Source organism: Pangasianodon hypophthalmus, chromosome 18 (assembly GCF_027358585.1).
Source record: "Pangasianodon hypophthalmus isolate fPanHyp1 chromosome 18, fPanHyp1.pri, whole genome shotgun sequence".
Taxonomy (NCBI): domain Eukaryota; kingdom Metazoa; phylum Chordata; class Actinopteri; order Siluriformes; family Pangasiidae; genus Pangasianodon; species Pangasianodon hypophthalmus.
In genome coordinates, this window is record NC_069727.1 from 8,986,453 (window position 1) to 9,003,397 (window position 16,945).

Genomic DNA, 16,945 nt, shown 5'->3' on the forward strand with positions numbered 1-16,945 from the left:
GGCTGTTCTTGTCATTATTGTAATTACTGGAAGAACAAGAGCAGATAACAAATTTGTGACTGTTACTTAAAAGTGTAAAAACTTGAAAGGAAGTCCTTAACTCAAATAACTGCTCTTTACCATGGTGAGTATCTCATAATGCACACTGCAAAAAATGACATCAAGTGAAAATATAGTCAGATTTATCTAGTATTTCATATTATAAGATTACAATAAACCAAATATAAGACCTATTTCTAGTTTTGCTAACATTAAACATTTATTTCAGGAAAAAAAAGAAAAATAGATAGAATATCTTTTTAACCTATTTCTAACAAATGTCTAGAAATAGGTTTAATCTTATTTTGTTTATTGTAATCTTACAATAATGTATATTATACATTATACAGTGTATATTACAATAAGAAATACTAGATAAATCTGACTATATTCAAGATTATTTTCACTTGCTAAGATGTCATTTTTTTGCAGTGTATATGTTATAGAATCTGACTTTTAAGAGTCTAAATCATTCAAGAAAGTCCAACATGATTACATATTCGTATATATTTTTGGGGTCAATTAAAAAAATATTGTGAAATTGTAGCCAACAAGTAGAAACCCTTAGCAGGTAAGCAAGGCAGCATTTGTATAAATGTCAGTGTAAACTGATGTTCAAAAAAGTTTTTCAGAGACACTTCTGAATTAATTGAAACTAAAGCTACATGAAGGTTTGCTCTGCTTTGATTTAAAAAATGTACCAAAAAGGCATGGATGGTCATGCAACAGACATGTAGAAAGTTTGGACTTTTGTCTGGCTCAATAATCCAATTTTTTGCCATTAAATTTTTTGCAGTACAGTGAACAAGGTAAACAGGAGTCACGTAAGTCACACGAATGGCTTTGAAGTAAATCAGCCATTATTTTTCTCAGCATCAGCCATTATTACAATTTATTACAAGTTTTTGGGTGAAGTTCATTGTAGGTGCAGAAGACTGACAAGACAGATTAAAATGATTAAAATCCTTCAAAAAACCTTTAATGACACAAGTAAAATCAATCACATTAGAACAGAATTACCTTAAAAAATTAACAAAATTAACCATGCACACCATAGAATACAGGTGCAGCCATTTATAAAGGTTTATAAGAGGAAAAATAGTGATGCAAGCTTGAATGAAAATCCTTCAACCAACCATCAGTGAAATACAGCATGGGCTCGTGACTGCTCATCTTGGTGGGGCAGGATGTGTTAACGATGTTAATATTAATGAGGACAGTAATAATAACACAGCCTCTCGACTTAATTTCTGAGGCTATATCACGTTAGACTTACGCAAGTTCATTTTAATGTAACCTTGTAATAGATGTAGTCTGGTCTTAAGGCCAGCGCCCCAGCACAGACGAAAACATAAAAAGTGTCAAATAATACAATTCCATTATCTCTGACATAAATCTGCCACCTCAATATTTTAATTTGACTCACTTTTTGCCAAGTTTTCGAACACGGCTTTATTGAAATCAGATGGTATAATTTTATAAGGATTTGGTGCAATGATGTTTCTGGTTGCTGATAATTGCTCTCCAAAGACATTAACAACCTAGCTAGTTACATAGCTAGTAACTAATCTAATCTGGGAAAAGACTGAATACAACTATGGATTAAAAAGATCACAGTGTTCATTTTGGTAACTACCATTCAAATGGGTTTTTAAAAAGAAATTAATATGTATTCGATAGAACAGGTGTACTTCCCATCGCCATTGTCACAGTGTGCAAGACAATTAGAGACGAGGTTAGATCATTAACTGTCCTGTCCGCTGCCCCTCCCCCCCACTCAAACAAAGCGTGGGGGCAGAGTGAGTCCTCTATTAATGCTTGCTTGTTGCAGTTCTCATTTTTGACCCCTAGGTGCAATAATAACTCTACTCATCTAAATGTGATTTAGATGCGCAACATCTAGAAAGGCGACCAAATCAGTGGAACATTGGCTTATATCTGTCAAATAGCATTATTTTTTAAATCGTTGATCACTCCAAACAGGTAGTTAGCATTCCCACAAAATTTAAAACGTGTGGAGTTGTGCATAAGTACTTTATGAAGATTAACATTTGTTGAACAGCTGATATACTGTATAGTACCTGCCTATATGGAAGAGCTGCCACTGGTGAGATCAGCACAAATTAATAGCGAGTATCTACGATATACAGGTGTCTTTAACAGCACAACCATGAAAGCCGTATGTGAGTCACTCACCATCACGGAAGACTCCTGAAAAAGGTCCGTACTGTACAGTTGATGCCTTGGCTAAAGTGCGCAGAAGAAAAAAGTACATCAAATACAAACAATTCACAACACACTATAAAACACACTACCTCCTCTGATGGTAGAAGCAGTCATTTAATCAGTTTTTACTTCAATTTCATTTTTAACATTCAATTTCTGTGCACATCTGTATTCGATTTAATTTGGAAGTGGGAAGCTGGAGCTCAGAATTATGTCAAACTCCATGCATTCGAGTTTAAAATTGGGGGAAAAAATCATGGACGCCTCCATGTTCGTATTTTGCTAACATCAAGCTAGCTACCTGTCATGTGTGATGTATATTTTCCTCCTCAAAACAGTGAACTGTATAGTCAGTAATATAGATTTAACATGTGAATATGTCTGTATGCTGACTGATCTAAAGCAAATACTTGTATAACTCATTTAAACGTAAGAAGTTCTACTGTGTTTACTGCTGATGATGAGAGCAGCCATGTTAATTTGACATCACTTGCTGAACTTGGAGGAACTCAGAGTTGAGGAGACCATGCCGAGTTCCTGAGTAGGAATTCAGAGCAGAGGGGGAGTTTTCTTTGGTTTTTCCTGGTTGAAGGTTGGGAATTATGATCTATAATCGAATGCAGCAGTATTTTGCTCTGGGGCCTCCATAAAAATAAAAGATGACATTCTGCACTTTATGCGTTTTTAGTTGCTACAAAAAAGTGACCATTCTAGTACTTTTTGATGATACTTTCTTCAGAAGTAAGTATTTGAATTTTATTCAGTTTCTGTGTTTGTACATCTGGACAGCTTGATTTAATTATTCTGTTATAGTCTTCAGCCCTGTTTCCTTGAATGTGTGGTTAATTTAGTCAAACATCTGGAGCAAGGTGTAGAACATCACACAGATTATCTCCCAAAAGAAGAATTAACTGACAAAATGGTATTTCAGATAGATGCACTATATGAGAAACAACTGGCTCCTCGTTTATTTTTTAAATATATGGCTCTGAGGCTGCAGTGACAAACCCCTATTTTCATGTGCCTTTTAAAAGCTCATACTTGTATATTCATTGTTATTGGGCCCTGGCTGCAATCCACATACAATGCAAGTGAGTTCCACTCAAGTGAAGTTAGACTGTGAGCTACGACACTAACCCCAAATCAGTGAAAAGTGGCCCAAAAAAGGTGCAATTCATATATCCCAAGTTCCCATATATCTTCTTAATAAGTTCCCATACCATTCCCATTTCCCATGTTAACTCCAAGCTTTTGAGAGAGTCAAAAGCTCCAAGATGCTTGGAGTGAACATCATGGTGGACCTCACATGGACCCTCAACACCATCTGCCTAGCCAAGAAAGCCCAGCAGCATATTCACTTCCTGTGGAGGTTGAGGAGAGCAAAACCCCTACTTCCATCCTTACCATCTTTTACAGGGTGACATTAGAGATCTGTCTCACTGGAGTTTGTTTTGTTTCATCTGCTGTTTCAAATATTCTCACAAGTTGTCTATGGACTTGAGATCTGGTGATTTTGCAGGCCAGTAGATGTGACTCAATGTTGCATCACACTCATCACACACAGATTTGCACCCTACATTCGTCATCCTGGAACGTGGGAGTGTCAGTGGTGTGTTCTGCCTGGACATGAAGCACAAACAGTCTAACCAAAACTGATGATCCGTTACATTCGTCCAGGTGCACAACCTACTGACATTGTATAATAAGATGCTGCTAATAGCAGGCGCCACCAAATATTTTTCCAAGTAGTTTGTGTAGCCAAAACTCCTTGTATTGTGTCTCAAAGACAAAACTGCTTCTATTAACATGCAACTCACTATTATGCTATTATTCTTTACAACTCTGGTAAGCAGAATGAGGGAAAATATGATCTTAGGGACCATGGCATGGTTCTTGGCATCAGACAGACTGGTTTGTATATTTCAGAAACTGCTGATCTCCTGGGATTTTCACACAGAATAGTCAAAAAACAGAAACAGAAAAAAAAAATCCATCCAGTGAGCAGCAGTTCCGTGGGTGTTAACACTTTGTTGATGAGAGAGGTCAGAGGAGAATGAGTCTATGGTAACTCAAAAACCGCCTTTTTACAACCGTGATGAGCAAAAAAGCATCTCAGAATGCACAACACGTAGAACCTTGAGCCGGATGGGCGATGTTTTTCCAATCTTGAACTGTCCAGTTTGGGTAGTCCTGTGTCCACTGTGGCCTCAGATTCCTGTTCTTGGCTGACAGGAGTGAAACCTGATGTGGTCTTCTTCTGGTGTAGTCCATCTGCCTTAAGGTTTAAAGTGCAGGTGCACTTCAGATCTGTTTGAGAAGAATTATGCTTTGTGACATAATGCATTATCATGCTGGAATTAGCCAGTAGAAGATGGGAAAATTGTGGCCATGTAGGGATGCACATGGTCAGCAACAATACTCATATAGGCTGTGGCATTCAAGTGATGATTGATTGGTATTAAGGGGCCCAAAGTGTGGCAAGAAAACATTCCCCACACCAATACACCACCTACACCAGCCTAAACTGTTGACACAAGGCAGGTTGAGTCCATGGATTTATGCTGTTGGTGCCAAATTCTGACCCTACCATCTGTGTGCCTCAGTAGAAATCAAGATTCATCAGACCAGGATACATTTTTCCAGTCTTCAACTGTCCAGTTTTGGTGAGCCTGTGCCTACTGCAGCCTCAGATTTCTGTTCTTGGCTGACAGAAGTGAAATCCAACATGGTCTTAAGCTGTTGTAGCCCATCCACCTCAAGGTTCGATGTGTTTCGCATTCTGAGATGCTTTTCTTCTCATCATGATTGTACAGAGTGGTTATCTGAGTTACGGTAGCCTTTCTGTCAGAAGCAGTCTGGCCATTCTGTGTTGACCTCTCTCATCAGCAAGGCATTTCCGTCTGCAGAACTGCTGCACACTGGATGATTTTTTTTCTTTATTGCACCATATTGAGTAAACTCTATAGACTGTTGTGTGTGATAATCCCAGGAGATCAGCAGTTATAGAAATACTCAAACCAGCCCATCTGGTACCAACAATTATATCACGGTCAAAATCACGGAGATCACATTTTTTCCCCATTCTGATGGTTGATGTGAACATTACCTGTAGCTGCTGGCCCGTATCAGCATGATTTTATGCATTGCACTGCTGCCACATGATTGGCTGATTAGATGACTGCATGAGCGTTCCTAATAAAGTATTCAGTGACTGTAAATTTTCATAATATACTCTATGTAATACCATAAGGTAAGTTTGAGCCGCAAAGTTTGAGGCTTGTGTCTTTAGCCTTGGTAAAAACCAATGTAAATCTAACAATGTCTTACTCAACAAATTTGGTGACTCCAGATTTTTTTTTTTTTGCTAGACCAACTTTTTGAGCAGATGGTTCATAGTTGATGACAACTAACTCTCATATTGGTTCAAAACTGATAAAGCAATGGCACTTCAAGAAATCTTTTAAGACTTAATTCTATGTCTGGTTGCAAAAGTTCTGTACAGAACTAACCATACAATCAACTTTCACCCTTATATGCCTGTTTGGTATTCAATGTATTTAGGCAAGAATGGTAATTGAAAAACAGTCCATTTACAGAACCATGTCGCACTACCCGGCAGTAAAGTGCTATTAGTGGTTAAGGTTCAGCGCCAGTTCAAAATCCAAATAAGTCACTGATTTTAGTTTTATTATTTGGAAAAAGTGCCTGTCAAATGAATGTTTATATACTTAAAGTTATAAAGTAAAATCTTGTGAAGTTCAGATGGTTTACACAAAGCCTCTGTGCTCTGTGTGTTACCAAAAAGAAATACACACTTTTCACTGAGTGGATCCTTTCTTACCTTATGATGTGCACAAGGTTGTGAAGTAACTTAAGTGTCTTATGTGCAAAAGAGACCTGTTAGGGGTAGTGGAGTCTGTTGGACACAAAAGACAACTCACCTTGGTAATTGGGGAAGGGGACAGGAAGCGTCTCACTGCACATCACTGGGCAGAGGGAGAGAGAGCGGGTGTAGTGTCCTGCCGCCATGTCCCAGTGCCTTCCAAAAGGGTGACTAAGTCCCCCTTCAGGAGACAACAACAATCAGTCGAGCATCAACAGCACACAGGCTAGCAGAAGCAGCAAAGCTAGCAGAAGTGAAAGCACTCGACTCTCAGAGGAAGTGAGAGTGGAGGCAAGTGAAAGAACTGAAGAAAGGCGCAACACCTGTAGACACACGCTTGGCCATCGGTGGATATTTAGTATACTTCTTACCATCATTGTATTTCTTTGTATAAAAGTATTTCTATACATAATTTTAGCTATCATCTGCAAAAAAAAAAAAGAACTTATGAAGAGTACATCATTCATATGTTATTAGTTAAGTGTGCAGCTGGATTGTTACATGACATTGTGTTTTACCTCTAGTAAAAAAAAATGCTGCAATTTTCACAATTTTGTCATCTCTATAAATATATTTGGCATATGATACATATACTCACAATTTGTTAAATTTTATTGCTAAAGCAAAGCTTAATTTGCACGAAATAATACAAATGCTCCTATAGGTGGTCTTTCTTATAGAATAATAATGAATATCAATTTGTCACTATAATTTAAAAAGAATAAGTATGCGTTTCAAATTATTTAACATTTTCTTTTGTGTGTTATTTTGTTTCCTTAGAACATATGTGTTGTCTGGCTGAACTGAATGAAGGTGGTTTCCATCACCAATGATATTGCACCTTTGCATACATTCTCATGCACTTCAGCAGGCTTTAAATGTATTTAAAAACCAAAGAAGAGAGGAATGAAACAAGGGTTTAAATTACAAACAGACTATTTCTTACAACATGCATGGCCCCCTTCTTCTCCAAGCTGACCCTCTGCTTTAATGAAATAAAAAAGGAAAAAAAAGAGAGAGAGAAATACTGTACATTACAGACTCCTGTTTTCAGTAGTGGGCCAAGTTTAAGAGTTTCAGCTTTCAGAAGCGCTTGTCTCATTCATTTAATGATTTCTTTGCTGTGCTTTCTGTTTTTTTTTATAACTTCACACTATTTTAAGATGTTAAGTTCCCCAAAGCATTTTAGTTCTATGTTGAGACACCTGTAAATATTACATTTATATCAAGTCTCACATGCAATGAAATAATTTTTTATTTTTTTTTTTTACAAAAAATTGTCAGAATATGTTTTTCCACATATCAGTGTCCATTTTGGTTCATACGGTTTATTGCATGGTTTAATAAATGGACGTTCGTGTACTGTGTTTAAATGAGCAGTAAAAAAAAAAAAAAAGAAGGAGTGAGTTTGTTTTAACTTTATTTTGACTATGTCCAAAGCTGTTAACGTTTAACCAGTTTACACAATTTTCACAAATCCACAGAAGTCAGTTACAGTGTGTAAAAGGATGGTCATAAAGAGAACATTTTAACATTAGACACAGTGCTATCCTAACATTAATCCATGTCTTTGAATAAATGTCAAATTAGTCACCAGAGTGGACTGCTGAACACAAATATAAAGAGATTTCAACAGCAATGTTTCCACTTTACGTAAAATAGCTGCACATTAATTCAATAAAGTGTAACTTTTGAATCATAAACACTTCACATACAGAATAAGGTCTTTATTTATTTATTTATTTTTGTAAAAGTCTATACAGCTAGAGCTGTATCCGTTTGTAAATACTGAGTAGTCATAGCTAAAAGAAACTCTGAACATTGAACAAAAGTAAAAATCTGTGAGGCCCAAGGAGTCTTGAAAAAGAAGCTACTTTTACACTAGGGCTAATTTGTTTCTCTCTCATTCCTTCAAATATACTTTTTATTCTTTACGAGTCATTGAAAATATCGATTAAGGCTTACAGGGTTAGCACCACGCAAACTAAATGCTGATTAATGGGGACAGAATGAGCTTCTCTTTGCATACAATAAAAACTTAAACACAAGGTACTTATCAGGTTTATCAGAGAACAGGGAATGATTGTGCTTTTGGGATTCCTCCTAAATACAGTGAAGAAAATGAGTGTGTTGATCAGGGACTGGAGTATCTGTTTGAATATGAATTGCTAGTAGTCACTGGTTACACCCTGGTGGTACTAATCAGCAATATTTTTTGCAATAAGTCTGAGCTGCTTTAAAACCGCCAGCCAGCAGGGGGCCCCGGCCAGCGCTGACCTCTGCCTGGAGGCAGATGGGGAGGAGGAAGAGGAGGGGGTCCATTGTGGTAGCTGCATGAAAGGATAAAATTATACATTTGGTTTCTCTGTGCTAGGTTACAGAAAAGGGCCCGTGCCACAAATTCCAGTTTCTCCCTTCTGAACCAATTTATTCATCAAAATATAGCATTTATTACAAAAAATATGGATTCATGCATTACTATCCATGGCAGCTAGAACAGTTTCATGTGTTGCTCTAATTGCAACGAAAGCAGTTCACTTTAGATGTTTACTATGCCATATTTTTTGGTGCACATGAAAACGTTAAGTTGAGAAAGGCATGAAGTCGAATGAGTGTGAAAGAGCAAGAAAGGAAAGAGGGCTGGAAGGATGGAACCTAGGGAAGAAAAGGAAAGAATGTTCTTACCCTCTGGGGTGGAAGTGGCGATGGGAGCCGGAGGGCATCATGCCCCTTCCCCTTGGGCGCAGAGGAAACCCTCTGAAAGGAGGATGCCCAGGTGGAGGTGGTGGAAGTGGTGGAGGTGGACCGTGCCTATAAGACAAGAGTTTTCCATTCTCCAGAATTGACTACACATGACAACTCATGACAAGTGGTTTGACAGGTGGTTGCTAGGGTGTTGCAAAGCAGTTGCTATAGTATCCCAGATGGTTGCATGGGTGTCTCTAGGTGGTTGCTATGGTATTGCCATGCACATTTTGTATGCTATTTACTTTTGCTATTTTTATAAGTGCTGTTTTACGTTACTTTTTTTCACTTACATTCCTTTTCTTTCTAATGTAGCACACTGGGTGTGAAATATCTATTATCAATAATAACTACTACTACTACTACTACTAATAATAATAATAATAATAATAATAACGCTTTATTTGCATTTATATTATTAGCAAAAAAGAGTGGTATATACCTGTGCATAGGTGGGTGAGGTCCCCTTAGATGCATGGGTGGAGGAGGAGGAGGAGGTGGTGGTCCTACACACATGTCCATAGCATCACCTCTGCCTCGTTTTCTGCCTTGCATATCCAGATATGGTAGTGATCTACCCATTCCCCTCCTAAACCACGATAAACAGGTGAAATCTGATTTTACAACTCACACTGCAAGCATAAAATTCAGAATCACATAACTAAAGAGAAACAGTGATATTCTACGATGTTTTAGAATAACCTAATTGGTCTGAATCCATTCATGAACCTATCATGATTCCTGGCCCTTCCTCGACCTTGTGGGCCAAAACCTTTCATCATCATTCCGCGTCCACCACGGCCTCCTCGTCCCATCGGGCTGCCTCTGCCTCGCCCCCTGACTCCACTGCCTCTGTAGAGATATAGATTGTACTTCTCAGTCATCAGATGCATGCAGATCCAGTTTCTCACATTGGGAAGGAAGCTAAGCACTGACATTGGAAGTAATGATTATGTGACCTACCTCAATTTATAGTCAGGACCTGTCTTTACTTTTGTCATCTCTGAGGTCTTCATTGCGGACTCTTCCACCTGCTCTGGAGTATTATCCTCCATCTGATAAACAGCCAAAACAAAGTACACACAACTACAATACAACTAATCATGTAAAGTCAAGTAATTAAATGAAATTACCCCAAAACACTATCTTTGACTGAATCTAGGACTTATATACTATGCACTTCAGTTATTCGATCCATGTACACTGGTGACACTCTTCTCTTTCCGTTAAATATGAATGTTCGTAGGGTGCAATTCACCAAATGAACAGCGCATAATGAAAGTGCAGGAAAGATAAATGATCCATTCCCAGGCTTTTGTACTGCCACAATACTTTGTCAGTCAAATAAAGCTATACAGCATGCTGAGAGTTTAACACTGACGTGGAACTGAATATGGATCTTTGCACGTTTAATATCGAGTAATCTACTACTGAAGAAATGTTCCGCTGACCTGAATTAAACTGAAATGCTGAAGACAGACATGTCTGATAAGCTGATGTAGTTTTGTGATAGAGGATGAGCCTAAATTTCTCCCATCTGTATTATAACTCGTTATGCAGACAGGGTAGGGAAGGTGGGTGGATGGATAGATGGATGGATGGATGATTCACATCCAACAGAAGAACCTTTTCTGACACTATTTTTTAAATACATTGTCTTGTATAGTGTTACAACCAGGAACTGAAATGGACTTAATTGGGATTTTATGTCATGAGTCTCCACAAAATAGCCCATAATACAGAAATGGGAGGGATTGATATAGTTTGCAAAATTATTTGTTGTGATTGCATAAGTATTCACCCCCATTTCTGTAAAATCTCTAAAACTGTTTAGTTCAGATAGGACATTCCTGGACTTTCACAAAGCTGGGCTATATAAAACACTGACAAGAAGGAAGCCATTATGGAAGAAAAAAAAATGCAATATGAAAGCTGACAGAGACATATCTCAAAAGATCTGCAGCTGTAACTGCAGCCACTGTATTGAGCCTGGGGGAAAACTAAAAATACTTGCTTTGTCTGATATAAACATTTACATGACAATAAAAAAAATTATTTTGCATTATCAATAATCCCAATTAAGTCTTTCTCAATCCCACGTTGTAACACTACAAAAGAAAGGCGGTGAATATTTATATTTCTGTAGTAATACAAAAGCAAACATGTAAAATGTCCATGTGTACCTTGTAAAGGTCAGTTAGATTCTTATGAAACACACTAGGTTTACTTTTAATAAAGTCTGTAAAGTCATCAGTTGATTGACTCTCTGTACTTTTGAACCATAAATTAGGCAAATTTCCATTTAATGACAAGAAAACAAGGTTCCCTGTTCTCTGTAGGGAGCGATTCTCATAGACATTTACATGATTTGTATCATGATATATAGTTTTACTCAAAAAGACTGCCAGCAATACAGTGCTGTAACATTAAAAAAAACTGTTTGATGAGTTATATAATGTCTACAAAAATAAACAGATTTTATTTATATATTTATCTATCTATTAAAATTGTATAAAAATATTAATAAAATATTTATTATTAAAATATCATTACAATTTTATTTTAAAAAAACCCATAAAACTATGTCCTGAAAAGGGGAAAATATATAAAAAGTTTAACATTTTATATAAAAGATTATATACAAAATCAGCTGCTTCCACTCAGTTTGTAATTCAGTTAATTTAACAAACATATACATAAATAAAAGATACCACGATGTCAATGATATCTCAAAAAAGCACACTGTTACATAATTAATCTGAATATTGATATTATATCATATCACCCAGTCCTATTATAACTCTCCTCCCAGCTTATTTCCTTTACATGCTCATGTTTTTAATCTTTGTATAGACCTCTAAATTGCAGGGGGAACAAAAGCAAGTTATTATTAATGTATTTATTATTAGGTCTCATGTTATTGTTTAAGGGAATTCCAAATGATACCAAATTATTTTAAATTATATTAAATTGTATTCATGAGGTTAGAGACATATAGACATAGATTAGGAATGGATGTAAGATCATAACTTTCTGGAATAATAAATCTGTTAATATACTTTGAAAATGAAAGTGCATTACTACATATTGTTACTGTTTTAAATGACATTAATAACAGAGATTATCCTGAGATGTGTTAATGTGAGAAAATAAGCTTCAAACAGATGTCCACACTGTCCTGTCTTATCTTATATAGCCATTACAGATAGTGAGAGGGAAATACGCGTTTTAGACACGGTTTTACACGATATTTTTTCACAGAATACAACATCCAGCCTGTGTTTCTTCTTCATTTGCATCCAGATATCTTGTTTGTGTGTTTGTTTACTGTAACTAGCTGGCTAGCAGTAGCTACCACAGGCATTAGTCCTATCGTATATCCTCAGTCTAGATATTATTTGTTAATTACCTCGTTAATTTACCTCGTAAGGGATAAAAAACCTCGTCCAAATGAGTCAGGAGGAATAGTTTTGCCTATACTTTGCCTAAAACAAAAATAATTCTACCATGAATGGTTAAAAACCGCTTAGCAATGGCGCTGACATCCAAAGGCTTTTACATAGTGGTGCGTTCAAGGTATCGCCGAATTGCTGTATCAGTGTTTCCCTCTGTGAAATGCTTTTTCTTTTCTTTCTTTTTTTTTTTTTTAACAAACTTGGCTATAGACCGGTCTGTTTATATTATTATTATTATTATTATTATTATTATTATTATTATTATTATTATTATTGTTGTTGTTGTTGTTGTTGTTTGCCTACAAAGGTTTCCCAATACACAATTTAGCCAAAATTATGTGGACACCTGACCATCACACCAATATGTAGTTCTTCACCAAACTGTTTTACAGGATGTCTTTGTATGCTGTAGCTTTACAGTTTCCCTTCGCTGGAAGTAAGAGGCCCAAACCAGTTCCAGCATGATAATGCTCCTGTGCACAAAGCGAGCTCCATGAAGACATGATTTGCCAAGGCTGGAGTGGAAGAACTCGAGTGTCCTGCACAGAGCCCTGACCTCAACCCCACTGAACACCTTTGAGATGGACTGGAACACTGACTGCACCCCAGACCTCCTCAACCAACATCAGTGTCTGACCTCACTAATGCTCTTGTGGCTGAATGATCATAAATCCCCACAGCCATGCTCCAAAATCTAGTGGAAAGCCTTCCCAGAAGAGTGGAGGTTATTATAACAGCAAACAACAGAGGGACTAAATCTGTAATGAGATGTTCAACAATCACATATGGTGAGGTATCCACAAACTGGCCATATCGTGCAGGAGTTCATCGCAATAGCACAAAGGTAGCCGATTTTAATATTGTCATATATTCACCGGGTAAGTAGATAATTTAAAATTGGTCATCAGGTAAAAAAAAAAAAAAAAAAAGGCTACTTGATGTCTAGCAAATGATTTTATAGGTCTTAGTTTAATAAGGAGGAAGTGACATTGCCTTTTTTAAGGTCATTGGCAAAGAAACCAACATGACAACATCTCCCATGCTTCATTTCACTTTTCAATAAGAGTTGTGGAAGCTTCAACTTCTATCTATTGGGTATTTTCAAACTATTTTTTCATTGTTGATTTGTTTCAGATTGTTGACATCTTTTTCTTAACTGAAATACTGTACTTCTTTTTTTACACACTCATATGCACACAGAAATATGAAGGATGAAAATTCTACCTCCTGAGATGATCTTTTGCTCTCGTGTGTATGTGCAATATGTTGTTTAAGCAGTTGTATGTAATTAGCATTAATTCAGCATAAATTGTTTATATGTATTCAGTAGGCTGTTATACATGTTACATAACAGTTAAACCTTTACAGTACCTTTACAGTACATTTACTGTAAAGAATCTGATTATTTACTGCAACAAACACAAATCCACGTACTACACGTCCACATCCACACAGCAAGCATTTTTAAAACCGTTTCTTATTGTGGAGGAGTTTTGCTGTATTCACGTAGATGGTTTTGTCCCAGGTGGTGATTTTTTTTTTTCTCCTGAATACAGTGTATCTCTCTTGGCGAAGATCACTTATATAGTCTAGCTATAAGACTATAAGCTATATTTTCAGCATATACTGTATGCATAATGATAGAGAAGAATCTGCTTATTAAAAAAAAATGTCATTTGAAAACATTATATTGGAGATTAAGAGCATTTAACAGACAGTATAAAGCTCTAGTATACCCAGGTTAGACCTAATAGACCTATAATCTCACTATATCAGTGTTAATTTATACTCTACATACACAAACTACTAAGCTCCATATTGGCTATGAACTAAACAAATAAACTACACACAGGCTCTATAATAAAAGGAAACAAGGTTTATTCCATGATCTCTGTCTTGAAATATTTGATTAGCATATGGAAGATATGAATAGGAAAAAAAAAGTGCCAAAACAAGTATTTACATCAGAAGTATGGCACATTTCTGTACAAACAATCTCTTTAGGCACGCAGAATACAAGCTGATTTAGGATAAAGACCAGTGTCCATGAACTTCTCAGTGTCGCTTCACTGGTGGCTGAGGATTTCCGACAGCTCCTTTATGTACTCGATGGTGTATTTGAGAGTCTGGATCTTGGTCAGTGGTTGTCCTCTGCGGCTGTAGACAGGAGGCAGGTAATCCCGGAGCTGATGCAGAGCTTCAGCTAAGCTCCTCATGCGCATCTTCTCTCTCTCGCTCGCCTTCATGCGCCTCTTCGTCGACATTTTGGGTCTAGAGGTTTTCGTCTGCACCGCTTTCCTTCCGGCGTATGAATAATCCGAGAACATTTCCCCTGGAGCCTCTGGAGCCTCTGGGGAGGTGGAGGATGAGGAGGAGGAACAGGTGGAGCAGGGAGAGGCAGAGGGTTCAGGTGAGGAACATGTGCGTCTGATGGAGCCGCTCTGCTCCCCGAAATGTCGGCTGTCAGTCCTCCAGTCCCACTGCGCCAGAGTTTAGCGGTCAGGTGATCCACCTCTGCGCCGTCCATGAGCGCGCGCGTGTGTGTGCGTGCGTGTGTGTGTGTGTGTGTTAGGATGAGCTCAGGTGAGGTGGAGGGGTGTGTTTTATACCAGCACAGCCCCACGGCTGCTTTACGAGCTCACAGCTTTTGGCGAAGTTCAAAGAAAGCTGAAGTGTCAACAAGTGCGGCTTCTTTTTTTTTTTTTTTTTCTCGAGAAGAAGAAGAAGAAGCACGTCTCGTTGTCGCCCAGGTGTGAATGAGCGGCTTAATGCGGCTGAGAAAAGAAAATAATTAGATTTCCCTTTTGTGAGAAGTGACTTTAAACATCGTCATCATGCGTCTCGGGGAAATGCGATAGACAAACGAGCTCCGGGTTTTACAGGAGGCGCGCGCGCAGTGTTCAAAACACACCCCTGCTTCTGAAGGAGCACCAGCACTGATAATCCATTTTAACACTGATAATCCATCTTAACACTGATAATCCATGTTATCACTGATAATCCATGTTTACAGTGATAATCCATTTATCACTGATAATCCATGTTTACAATGATAATCCATTTTAACACTGATAATCCATACTAACACTGATAATCCATGTTTACAATGATAATCCATCTTAACACTGATAATCCATACTAACACTGATAATCCATGTTTACAATGATAATCCATGTTAACACTGAAATCCATCTTAACGCTGATAATCCATGTTTCACAATGATAATCCATGTTAACACTGAAATCCATCTTAACACTGATAATCCATGTTAACAATGATAATCCATGTTAACACTGAAATCCATCTTAACACTGATAATCCATGTTTACAATGATAATCCATCTTAACAATTATAATCCATTTTAATACTGAAATCCATCTTAACAATGAAATCCATAGTGGAATTCATGTTAACACTGATAATCCACGTTAATATTGAAGTTCATCGTAAAATTCATGTTACTAGTAAATTCATAGTGACATTCATATTAATAGTGAAATTCATGTTAAATTCATGTTAACAGTGAAATTCATGTTACTAGTAAAATTCACGTTAATAGTGAAATTCATTTAGTGAAATTCATGTTAATAGTGAAATTCATAGTGAAATTCATGTAGTGAAATTTGTGTTAATAGTGAAATTCATAGTGAAATTCATAGTGAAAGTCATGTTACTAGTAAAATTCATGTTAACAGCTAGTAAAATTCATAGTGAATTTCATGTTAATAGTGAAATCCATTTGAAATTCATGGTAATAGTGAAATTCATAGTGAAATTCATTTTAATAGTGAAATTCATAGTGAAAGCCATGTAGTCAATTTTTGTGTTATTAATGAAATTCATAGTGAGATTCATGTTAAATTCATGTTAATAGTGGAATGCATAGTGAAATTCATGTAAATTCATGTTAAATTCATGTTAATAGTGAACTGCATAGTGAAATTCATGTCAATACTGAAATTCATGTTAACAGTGAATTCATGTTGGGTAACATTTTAAACACAGACTGCTGTGGGAAAGATTGTATCTTTAGTTAGTTAGTTTTACTCCAACATCACTCAGAACATCAAACTGCAACACATTAGATTAAAAAAAAAGAATAGTTACTTCTTTTATTTCTGTATTAATAAATAATATACATAATCTACACACAACTGGCCTTTGTATTGCGATTATTTTAATAGCACAGCTACTGTAGCACAGCTGGAATGGCTAAAATCAGCTGGTTAATATCATAACACACCTAGATATTGTGTATTTAAACATTTCAACTTATTACATTTCTTTAAATAACTATAATTTATTAACAGAACACTACTATTACTACTACTTCTAATAATACAATAATAGAAGTATGAGCTATTTTAATTATATTCCTTTAAATAACTATAATTTAGTGACAAAAAATACACTACTCCTACTACAACTACTACTAATAATAACTACAAGTTTTTACACTTTTTTTTTGTATAGAGACAAGCACCCTCTCCTCCCTAATAGATTTCCATTAGATTTTTTTTTCCCACTGTGCTGCCCTTATTGTTATTTATGTTTACCTGTGAATGTCTGTCTTTTACCACTACTGTAACACTGC

The 16,945-nt window shown here is 36.6% G+C and overlaps 2 protein-coding genes across 6 annotated transcripts; both read right to left on the reverse strand.

The window, feature by feature from the left end:
- Nucleotides 1-339: 339 nt before the first annotated feature.
- si:ch211-51e12.7 (uncharacterized protein LOC336335 homolog) lies at nt 340-12,468 on the reverse strand. 5 transcript variants are annotated; one of them, XR_008304762.1, is made up of 7 exons: nt 12,316-12,468; nt 9,857-9,948; nt 9,596-9,745; nt 9,336-9,482; nt 8,834-8,959; nt 4,601-6,329; nt 340-4,564 (listed from the first exon to the last, which is right to left on the reverse strand). XR_008304762.1 is itself a non-coding variant. In XM_034313264.2 (6 exons), the coding sequence occupies exons 2-6, from the start codon at nt 9,946-9,948 to the stop codon at nt 6,320-6,322; spliced, it is 525 nt and encodes a 174-aa protein (XP_034169155.2). In that variant the 5' UTR covers nt 12,316-12,468; the 3' UTR covers nt 340-6,319. The 5 variants fall into 5 exon arrangements, 3 of the variants coding, with proteins under 3 accessions (XP_034169155.2, XP_026779054.3, XP_026779053.3); XR_004579975.2 differs by having other exon boundaries at nt 376-2,286; nt 6,207-6,329; XM_034313264.2 differs by having other exon boundaries at nt 340-6,329.
- Nucleotides 12,469-14,209: 1,741 nt separating this feature from the next.
- On the reverse strand, nt 14,210-14,890 carry msgn1 (mesogenin 1). Its single transcript, XM_026923658.3, is given in 2 exon segments — nt 14,210-14,839; nt 14,842-14,890. Coding segments are annotated over 2 exon segments (459 nt in total). The 5' UTR covers nt 14,876-14,890; the 3' UTR covers nt 14,210-14,414.
- Between the last annotated feature and the right edge of the window lie 2,055 nt (nt 14,891-16,945).

Excerpts from the sequence above, each read along its gene's own strand:
- si:ch211-51e12.7 (XM_026923253.3), bottom strand. The coding sequence starts at position 9,948 with ATGGAGGATAATACTCCAGAGCAGGTGGAAGAGTCCGCAATGAAGACC. Across the intron at positions 9,746-9,856 it reads GGTCCTGACTATAAATTGAG|AGGCAGTGGAGTCAGGGGGC; the intron begins GTAGGTCACATA and ends ATATCTCTACAG. Across the intron at positions 8,960-9,335 it reads CCTCACCCACCTATGCACAG|GCACGGTCCACCTCCACCAC; the intron begins GTATATACCACT and ends CTTGTCTTATAG.